Genomic DNA, 10,883 nt, shown 5'->3' with positions numbered 1-10,883 from the left:
TGCATCCCCAGCACTTCCTTGTCCCCTGCCCTGTCTCTTCTCTTGTTCTTTCTGCCTAATCCCGCTCCCTCCAAAAGCATCATCTCAGGCCCCATTACCACCACCAACGGCATTTCCTGGTGCTCTAGGCTCACACCACAGATCCTCCCCCTGCTCCAGTACCCATTCTCCTAATCCAACCTAATAAAAAGGCTTTTTATGTCTTTTTAATTCCTTTTCTGAAGCTTGTAAAATCAACACACGCACAGGCAGTGGCAAGTAAAGGCAAAAAAAATCCCCCTGCATTTGCAATGGGAGGGAACAGAACAAAGACCATATCTCCACGTGATAAAATTTTATTACAAAACATGAGGTGGACTCATAGTTGTTGGGGAGTTTCGAGAGGGGATTGTGTAACAAACAAAAGCATCACCGGAAAAATAAACCTTCCACCCGAGTTTTCCAGGACCCGATTTATTGTTTTTTCACATTGTGTTCATCCCGGACAGTAACGAACCCCTTTCAATCCACGCAGACCCACTAAGCGATACAGTGCTCTTTGCCTATTTACAGCCATTTATTTAAGATTTTTTTTCCCCCTGCTACGATACAGGCACAGCAGAGCTGCCCTCTCCCCCTGGGTTTGCAAACCTTTTCCAATGTCACCTCAGCGTCCCACAGGACCAGGGATGGGGGACATCCACACTCCCCAGAGATGTCCCTCCCATAGCAGAGGGGCTTTGCTCCATCACAATCGCTCCCCATTTCCCTCGTATTTCTCCCCAGGGAAGAGCTGCCCTTGGTCGCCAAGAGCTGCTCAAGGGGAGAGGCCATCCACTTCTGTACATACAAAAACAGAAAGAAAAGCTGAGGCTTGCTGTAGTTTTCCTTTGGTTTTTGGTTTGTTTTTAAAGTAAAACATTTGCCTGCAGAGCATTTTGCATGCAGAGCAGTGGTGCTGCTCGGGAAGCAGTACCGCATTGGTGTGGTTTTTCACTGTTAAGAGGCTTCTTCCTCTGCCCCTCCATCATCCATTTTTATTCTTTTTAATATGCATATATACATACACACACGTTGTCTATGCGAGGATGAGCAGATGGATATTTTTTTTTCTGTCCAAAAAAAACCCAAGAAGATCAGGAAAATTATTTAAATTTCCCCCAGGATTCAAAGCTGCCTGTTGGTTGCTTTCGCTTTGTTACCAGTTTTAGTGAACAGGTTTGGGGCCCAATCAGCAGAGCAGGGGAAGGAGAGAATGAAAGGGTTGGGGAGGGGAAACCGGAGGTTTCCTTCTCCAAAAAACAAGACGGGGGGCAATGAGATCCCTCTGAGACGGCCATGGGTAACCCCGTAACTTGATGGCACACACGGTGGCTGGATCAAGCCTGTGCCCTGCAGTTTGTCTCATGCTTTTGGGAGGTTCAACCACAAGAGATACACCAAAAAAAGGTCCTTACATATGGAGGTTGCAGTTACTGCCGGGAGGGTCCAGGGACTGCGGTGCCAGGGCTTGGGAGCTGATTGGGTGCCAATGGAGCAGGGTGGAGCCCAGCAGGTCCCAGCATGGCTCCGTTGGGTCCCCACCAGCCCCACCAAGCAGCCTGGAGACACCGGCAGGGACCAGCTGAGGCATCTCCACATCACCCTCAAATTCCTTTGGCATGAGCTCAGGCATGCACCTTCCTACACCCATTCTCTGAGGGGTTTTTCCATCATCTGAGACCTTTCCTGAGCCTCTCCAGACCCGTCTTCACGCAGAAGCAAGAGGTAAAGCTGCCTCCTGTGTGGAGGCTTCAGGCCATGCACCACTCTTACACCCCTCCCCATTTTTGGGGAGGGGGATATGGCACTGCATGCCCTACTCGCTCATATGGCTCAGCCCAACCTCCAAGGCAAGGAGGAACGCAGGACACAGTGGTGGCATTGGCAAGGTCCTGCTCTGTGCCCTGAAGAGGAGCCAGGCCCCACAGCCAAAAAGGTCGATGGCAAACGAGTCCGTTTGCTCCAGCATCTGCTGATCCCCAGGGAGCTGTGATGAAGAGCAATGAAAGAGCTGGGAAAAGGACATGGAGGACATAGACATGGTCAGCAAAAGCTGATTTATGAGCCAGATTCTCCAGTCCTCACATGAACATGGCATGAAGAGGGTGACACCATCAAACCCTGCAGGCAAAGGCCCTAGCACCATCAGGAAAAGCCACCCAAGCCATCTCCCAGCAATTTGGTGGCCTGACTTCACCCCTCCATTGCCAAAGAGCCACAGGAAGGGCTCACTGGCACCGCCAGCCCCAGGCACAGAAGCCATCCCCAAGCCTACACCACACCATGAATTGTTTGAAAAAAGGAGGAGAACAGTGCTGGCAAAATCAGTATTCCATTGAACACACCAGGCCCATTATTTGCCCCTGCTTTATTTATTACCTGCACAGTGCTGTTTGAACTGGCACTGTCTGGTTCTTGCTCTGCCTAAATTTAACCCCCAGTAGACACTGAAGAATGGCTGCTGTGCCCCACACATCACAGCACCCCATGGATGAAGAGGAACGGTGCCTTAGGGAGCCTGAGGCGGGTGACCCTGTGAGGTAGGTAACGTGATTACAATCTGAACAGCAGGATTTATTGGAATTTGTTTGAAAACACTTTTTGTTTTCTGTCTGAACGTGATGAAAAGGCAACAGCAAAAGACCAGTGTGTGATGGGCGATGACTGATTCCTTGTGTGCGTGTTCAAGGCACGAGCAGAGCCTGCCCAGTGCTTTCTGGGGAAAGGCATGGTGTATTCTGACAAACCAGAGCTTTATCAGTGGCTTTTTGCTTTTGCAGTCCCCTGGGTGGCTCAAAGCCCCATGCTGGTCCTCCCAGAGACACCTCAATTCAAAATTCATCTTGGAAGCAGAAATGCTATGGACACAATCAAAAAACCTGGCCAAGCAGGGCAAATATTCACAGTCCCAAGTGAGCCGGCTGCCAAGAAACCACAGGTGGGCTCCACAGGACAGAGATGAAGGCTTGAGTCACCTGCTTCTGTGCTGTCCCTTGCTTGAAGGCACATCAGGTATGTCAAATGCCCCCACAGAGACTGGGATTGTCACCCCAAGGCATGTAGTCCTGTTCTCATCTGTCAGAGGTACCACATCCACAGCCATGCCATGGGGCAGTCCAAGAGGACCTCTCACCCATCACAGCCCTCCTTGGGTTCAAAGGCACCACCCTGAAAAGGGGGGGGGTAAAAAAAATATCCCAAAGAGCTTGAGACACGAAGGACAGTTGCTCCTGAGTGACAAATAAATAGCAGGTTTGCTGGAAAAAAGCCCTTTGGAATCCAAGGTCCATCACCCTAGAGCTGCCAAGAGCCTGGTCATGAGATCAGTCTGTAATTATAAATCTTTTTTAATGAAATATCTTTTAAAACCAGCAACAGTCAAGGACAGGGCTTGCAGAGGGGGCTTTGCCCGTTGCCCCTGCCCTGCCAGTTGATCACAGCATGGGTTTGTTCCTATGTACAAGAGGAGGAAAGGCCCCTCAAGAAAAAAAAAGAGTTTCAGCTGCTCTTGGAGAAGTGGCGAACGCAGGCAGCTCCTAGTTCTGGTGCCGCTTCATGTGGAGAGCCAGATGGTCAGAGCGGGAGAAGCACCGGCCGCAGGCGAGGCACTTGAAGGGTTTGGCGCCCGTGTGCTTCCGGTAGTGCCGGGTCAGCTCGTCGGAGCGGGCGAAGCGCCAGTCGCAGCCTTCCCATGTGCATTTGTAGGGCTTCTCGCCTGCAGGAACAGCCACAGGTCACGGGCACAGCACAACCCCACCACAGAAGAGGCACACGCATCTGCCCAGCCTCCCAAAAACCCACTCCATCCTCACAAGGATGCCGAAGGTCCAAGAGGGCACCCGCTGCAGAACAGGGCTTGTAGCCACACTGCTGCTTCACATTGCCATGAGCCATTTGCTATATACAGTGTACGGCCACCGATTGACCATGAATCAATTGCTGAGCTGCAGTAACCAGGTCTCGTCCACATGCCCCTGCCCCACTTTGCTTTCTAGGCTTGATTTCTAGCACTGGTCAAGTTCCTGTTGGATTCTGGAGAACTTAAGGCTAAAAAAAAAAAATTTCTGAGGGTTTGCTTTGGGTTTTTTTCATTAACTAAAAAGCCAAAAATTCCCATAGAAAGTGTTGCTGCTCATAGAGGTGGGGGCACCAGGAGGAAGAAGGATGCATAGGGAATGGAATCAGGAGGAAGAAGGGTACACAGATTTTCCTCAAAGCCTCACATCTTTGAAACCACCATCTCCTGCTCCCCACCACAGAGTTCAGCCCTGCAGCAGCTCTCAGTACACAGAACACTGTGTTTTCTTCAGAGCATTCGGGTGACGTAACGCCTCTGCCCCCCTGGCCATACACACCTATTCCCGAACTGAAATCAATTCAATTGTGCAACTTCACAGCCAGCTGGGAACTGGCCTGGAAAAGCCCGTGCCCAGCTTGGGGAGCTAAACCCTGGCTGCAGCCCTCTCCATGCATGGGTGTGGTGCTCTCAAATATTAGCCCTGCTCTTAACAGCCTGAACAAGCAGGCAGAGTTCAGGGAATGTGCTGACTTTCCCGACCTCAAATATTTACCGTTTCCATCGGCCAATTGCCGAGCGCACCATCACGGTGTGAGCGCACGTACGCACGCAGCGTGCATGCACAGGCATGTGTGCCCTGCTCTGGCATGTTTCCTGGCCAGCCTGGATGCTAGCATTTGGCCAGGACACAGAAAACATTCAGTCACAGCAAGAACTTGCATCTTGCACGCACCAGACAGACTATGAAAGCACAGACACGCAAACCCTGAGGAGACGGGGCACCAAAACCACCTCCTGCTCCCCGAAATGTCCCTGGGCTCTGCAGCACAGGGAGGAGCGAGGTGTGGTTTTTATGTCTTGGGTAAATACAGACTTGAAGTCAATTTACAAGCAGCACCCTGGCTGTTTCACGGCGCGCCAGGGATCTCAGGGTTTGCGTGAGCACGCTAAGACAAAGGTGGGGATTTGCACTGCGCAGCCACAGACATTGTCCCAGGTCACCTGGCTGGGTCACCTCTACCAAGGCCCTGTGGTTCCAAACAATAACAGGTTGCTCTCCAGGATAGAAATCAAATGCTTTCAATTGTCCCCCGAGCTGGCTCCATCTCCCAGGACAGCACGGCAGGGCAAGCTCAAACAAAGGGCCCAAAGCAGCATTCCCAGCCCCCAGGGAGGGAGGAGAGCAGCCACCGGGTTATATATTTAATCGCACAATGGCACCCAGGAAATGAATGGTGTCTCCAGGAGATGAATGCAGCCCAGCCCGTAGCAACGGGCAAACCACAAGAAAAGATCTTGGAGATCATGCACTTCTCAGCCCAGCTCCCATCAGGCAAGGAAGGGAGAGAAAGGGCATTATTAACCCTTCAAGCAATGGTGCTGAAGTGGCATCAAGCATATTTAGCTGGCAGGAGCTGGGACAGGCCCCGTCATTGCAGCTCCAGTGCTCAGCAAGGCTGAGGCCCCAAAAGGAGAACACGAGGCTTCAAAAATTGGACACAGACACTTACACTGCCTGCATGTGGCTCTCTGGTTGGGATTCCTTTCTTTTTATCTGCCCCACAACACCACCTCCTTTCTTGACTACTCAGGTCACATCCTCCTTTGCCTCTCTGCCCTCTTACAGCGAAAGAGGCAAATGCACTTGGATCCCCAGCCCTATTTCTGGGAAACCTGGAAAAATGACTGCATTTTATTGGGTTCAAAAACCACCCAGGTTCACCCAGCCACATCTTTATACTGTGATGGCGCATGTCTCACATGGGTCACATCTGAGCTAAGAACCCTGCTCTGAATGGAAGAGATCTTTCATTTTAAAGCGAGAGCCCCAGCCCTGAATGCAGAGAGCTGCTGTGACAAATGCTTATCACCACGCAGCTCTCAGAGCCAGGACAATGTCCTTCCTGTTCCTTTCTTCCACCCCTTCCGTCTTGTTCTCCAGCCCACTCCTACCCAGGCCCTGCCAAAAAAATGTTGTACCTCATGCACAAAGAAAAATTCTTTGCTGACTCGTTGGAAGGCCTGATAAGATGAAAACGGAACAGAGCCAAGTGCAAGAACTGATTCCCAGACTCAGGATGGGTTTTGTTCGTTGTTAATAAAAAAGAAAAGTGAACTCTGGGCCAGCTTAATTGCTTTCAGTAAAGATCAGCCCTTCTATAAAAGAGATTTATGAGGGCACTGATGGTTCCTGGACTACCTGGGGATCTGATAAAGTTTCAGGTATAATAAATGCCTTAATGAGAAGACCTGTGCTTGAATCACAAGTGCCACTGAGCAAGGTTTACCCCAGGAAGCTGCTCATGGTGGGAGATCTTCTGTGCTAGCAACCCAGACAACACCAGCAAGGGCAGCCCACGGCACCTTTGCCCATGGGAATGAGGGCACAGCTCTCCTGTGGACATATTCAGGGCCCTTCTGTCCATGAATTTAGCGGCCTCAGTGATCCACCAGATACAAGTGGTCTTGTGGCTGGTACACAAGGAAATACAAGGGGTTCCTTCCTCTCCTTGGGAACCACAGGAGCACTCAGCACAAAAAAGACAGCCCTCGTCTCCTCAGAGGCCGTGGATATGCACCACATGCCTTAATGCAATCTTAGGCTAAGCAGGATTGGACCTGGCTAGGATTTAGGAGATTTCAGAATGATAGAGGGTTGGGGTCACCTCCTCCTCCCAGTCCATCGACTCAAGAGCCTCCAAGGGTGCTCCTAAATTGTAGGCCACCTCTCTAGAAGGCAAGCAAGTACACACAGCAGCATAGTCGCTATAAACCAGTGCAAGCATTGCACATCACTAGACTTAACTGTGCTCCTTGCCCCACTAGCCAGCCTAGATTAAGGTAATCAACTCTATATAATCACCATCATTAACAGTCAGTGCCAGAAAGGGAGGCTGGCAGTTCCCTGCTGATGCAGCGCTCTTACCTGTGTGAGTCCTCTGATGGGCCTTCAGGTGCGAGCTCTTGGTATAAACTTTTGAGCAACCTGCAACAACAGAAAAGACACAACTTCCCTGTGAGAAAGGGGCCCTCGTGCAAACAAACCCAGAATATTTATATTTGAGGTTAGGGACAGAGCAGGCCTAGGTAACAGCATGCAAATAAGTCTGGCTCTACCCGTTTTATTTCAGCAGTAACTAAAGAGCATTTGTTCTCCCAGACAAGCAGACCTTTACAACTCTCCATCTTCTGCCACACAATCCTGACACCCATGGGTATTGTGCTGGGAATTAGTGGGGGCGGGAAGGAAGGGGCAGGCACAGACTTTCAAATCTCCCCTTCCCCAACCAGGTCTTCAAGGCAGGATGAAAACATTAAATTCACCACCGTTAGCTGCAGGTTTTTCTAGATTCCAGACTAAACTGCTATCAGTACTGCAAGGTGGGAGTGAAGACATATTTTGCAATAGCTCCAGCCCCAGAAGATGTGGTGACAATGTTCCAGGAAGCAGGAAACGCCAGGTACATGGAGATCAGCAACAACAGGTTTAATCAAGAGGGTTTTAACAGAAACACCGTTTCTGTCCAAAGCTTCATTTCCCCATGAGCACATCAAGGAAAAAGTGCTGGGGACGCCACCTGGAAACGTGCATCAGGGCTTCACAAACAGGTCTCCCCTGTTCATCTGGTTACCGGTGTGAATTTGGCGTGCCTCCTGCCGCTTCCTCACGCTCACCACGCCACTACGACCTGCTGCCCCGCCACCAGTCCTGACTGGTTTCACCTCCAGCTGAACCTCAGCACGAAGGATTAGGAGCAGCCCTCCTCTGCCTCCGCACGTACACACAATCCAGCCACCCAGTGTTTATTCAGTGCAGGTTGTGGGGTTTTTCCACACCATAGATGTGTTCCTGCCTTCCTGTGCAGACCAGAATCCTGCAGGATGAGGCTCTTGCTCTACTCAGTTCTGCTAAGTTCGGCTGGAGTTCTGTCTCCACTTACATCCGTAATCTGTCTCCCACCATGACCAAAATGCAAAAAATTAAGCACAAACCATTAAGCACAAGAACATGGGCGCAGCTTTTGGCTCAGAAAGCCCCTAATCTGCAGGTTTCCGAGGTTGGGAAGGTACAAGCACAGAAAGACCTTTCTAAACTCGTCCTATTCTTGTACACTTCCTCAGGTCGCTGCTGGAGACAGGATCTGGGCTGGACAAGCCTCTGGGCTGACCTAGTACAGCCACTCTCGTGCCACAGAAAGAGCACATCAATCTTGTGGGAGGCAGTGAGGAAATTACTTTCCTCGGTTCACACACCCCATGGGAAAGCTGTTTGCTAATCCCCAACAGCTCAGTGGCCGGGGCCTGGCCCAGCAAGTGGGAGGTGTGCGTGTCCCTGCTTTCAAGCCCTCATGCCAGTGTCACTTCTCGCTAAGGACACAACTACTTCTCTCCCATGCGGCATGAATGAGTTTACAGCTGTGGGTCCCACAAGCTCCCTGTGCACAGTGCAGGAAACCCTGCAAGATTTCATTACAGGGCTTTAAATGAACAGTCTCATGCAATGAGGTGACGCACAGGGAACAGCTTCAGCTCTGGGCTGATCCCTACCCTGAAATGCCTTTCCACACCATCCTGATGCAGCACAAGTAGTCACTGAAGGACAGGACGCAGAAACATTTGGCTCATTGCATCTTTGGAAGAAGAGAATTTGGGCTACAGAGAGACCCGTAAAGGCTGTTTATGGAAATTATTTGATGGTTTGCCACTCGTTATGGGAGAGTGGGAAAGCAAAGGTCAGTGAGAAAGCCAGTGTGGTTTCACCTGCAGAGAGCACGTGGCTGCTCAAGGCTGGGCAAGACCAGAGCGAAACAGGCAGCAGCTTTCCAGGAGCATCCCCGTGCTTTGCAGGTGCTCTCTGCCTCTCAGAGTAAGGCTCGCTTTTGCCAGAGTGCGAAGAGGAAAGGGAAGAAAAAAAGACATCAAAAAGCACAGGCAGGATTGACCTCTTCTACTCCCTTGGTGGTGGCAGGAGCCCCGCTTCCCTGGGGCTCTCCACCCAGCTCCATGGCTACCTTCATCCCAAAAAGTGATTCTGCATTAAACTCCTGGAGAGGCCCAAGGCAGCTCCCAGCCTCAGTGTGTCAAGAACAGACACTCACCCCCCACCCAAAACCAAGCCAGCACATCACCCACGAGCATACCTGGGAAATCGCAGTGATGGATTCTCCTCTTCTCCAGCTCAGGATTGTTGCGTCTGTTGTATTTGGGGGGCTGCATGACAATGTGCCCTTGGGAGAGGGTCCCAAGGCCATTGGGGACTGGAGGGACCTGAGATGACTGGACCAACTTCAGTCCAAAAGTGGCTTCATAGGATGGTGGGGGAGAGATGGTGTTGATGAGCTCAGGTTGGTTTTCTGGGCTGCCGGGCTGTGAGTTGGGGGGCGAAGGGGGCAGGTTCACCCCTGGGACAGCGTAGAACTGCCCCGAGATGTTGAAGTTGCCCTGTCCCTGGGAGATGTGTGGGTACTGCTTAACTGGCCCTCCCGGCTGCACGGGTCTGTGAACCACACTGGACATGGTGCTTCCTGTGGACATGGTGACACCACTGAGGCTGTTGACGGCCGTGGTGCTGTTGGAGGAGGGCGTGAGCGTGGCAATGTCGCCGCTGCCATTGCCAAGAGGCATCTGGTAAAGCTGGGGTTGCTGCAGATTGGCAGAGAGGGGGATCTCAGAAGGCATCTCCTGCTTGATGAAGATGTTGTTCACTGCCACTGACTGGGGCATGCTGAAGACACTGGTGAAGTCAGGCAGGGTCTGCGTGGACGCAGAAGAGCAGGGCTGGGCAAAGCTGGTGCCAGGCTCTGTTTTGATCTGTGGGAAGGAGGTCATGGGTTTAGGTGGGCGGTAAAGTCCAGTGCGCAGGTGCGTCGTGTCTGGCAGAATCACATTAATGTTCACGCTGTAGGGCGTCGAAGAGGGCTTCTCTGTGGAGAAGAACTCATCCACCACGGAGGCACTCTCCCGGCGGTACTTCCCGTCTGGTATCATTGGGATGGGTGGCACCTCGTTTGAAAGGTACTTATCCATTTCAGACCGTGCCTATGGCAAAAATGCAGACAAGAAAACTCGTGAAGAGTGGCCTTGGCACACTGGTGCGGGGAATCCAGCATTCAACAGGTGCCGAAGGTAGCAGGAAATCAAGAGAGCAGTGAGAACAGCCAGGGAGTCACCCGCTGCGGTGATTTAGCTCCAGTCCCTGACTCAGCCACAGGCTCCCCAGGAGTGAATCACTGTCCTCTGTCCCACTTCCCTTCTACCTCTCTGCACCGATAACAAAGGGTAAGCCAGGCAGAGGATGCAATTCTGAGAGAAACACAGCCGATAATGAAGAGCCAAGCTTTAGCGACAAAGCTTTGGTCACACAGACAAGAAAATTTAATGGTAGAAATGGGTTTAAACCAGAATCTCTGCTCCTGTCAGCCTCATGCTTTGGGCATGGCAGATCTGCAGCCCACATTAGACATCCTCATTCGGGTCTCCTTCAGACTCAGAGATGTATTGCATTTTATTCTAGGACACTATCTTTAACTGAGAACGTTCTAGGAATATATCTTTAATTAAGATTAATCTGGGCTATAACTCTAGAAATCTAAGTGACGTAGCCACTAATTCAGAGGCCTGTGAGCCTAAAATGGAAACTGCCAGGCATACTATTCCTGTCCTGTCTCAGCAAAATGACTCAGCCCTCACCCAACCTTTGGTTTAGTTCTGGTTTTGCAGAGCTGTTTCCACAAGTCTGGGTCCTCCGAGCTCACAGGACCTCTAGCTCAACCACCGCCTGCCAGGTTTCTTCCCCTCCTGGTTCATGTCTGATGCGGCATCCCATTGAATCCAAGCCAAATAA

General features: G+C 51.3%; 1 protein-coding gene across 1 annotated transcript; it reads right to left on the bottom strand.

The window, feature by feature from the left end:
- Positions 1 to 3,557: 3,557 nt before the first annotated feature.
- Positions 3,558 to 10,066, bottom strand: LOC104545004 (Krueppel-like factor 5). Its single transcript, XM_010190024.1, has 3 exons — positions 9,181 to 10,066; positions 6,966 to 7,025; positions 3,558 to 3,736 (listed from the first exon to the last, which is right to left on the bottom strand). The coding sequence occupies exons 1-3, from the start codon at positions 10,064 to 10,066 to the stop codon at positions 3,558 to 3,560; spliced, it is 1,125 nt and encodes a 374-aa protein (XP_010188326.1).
- Positions 10,067 to 10,883: the final 817 nt, after the last annotated feature.

Source organism: Mesitornis unicolor, unplaced genomic scaffold (genome assembly GCF_000695765.1).
Source record: "Mesitornis unicolor isolate BGI_N332 unplaced genomic scaffold, ASM69576v1 scaffold15748, whole genome shotgun sequence".
Lineage (NCBI taxonomy): Eukaryota > Metazoa > Chordata > Aves > Mesitornithiformes > Mesitornithidae > Mesitornis > Mesitornis unicolor.
This window is presented reverse-complemented; position numbering and strand designations above follow the sequence as displayed.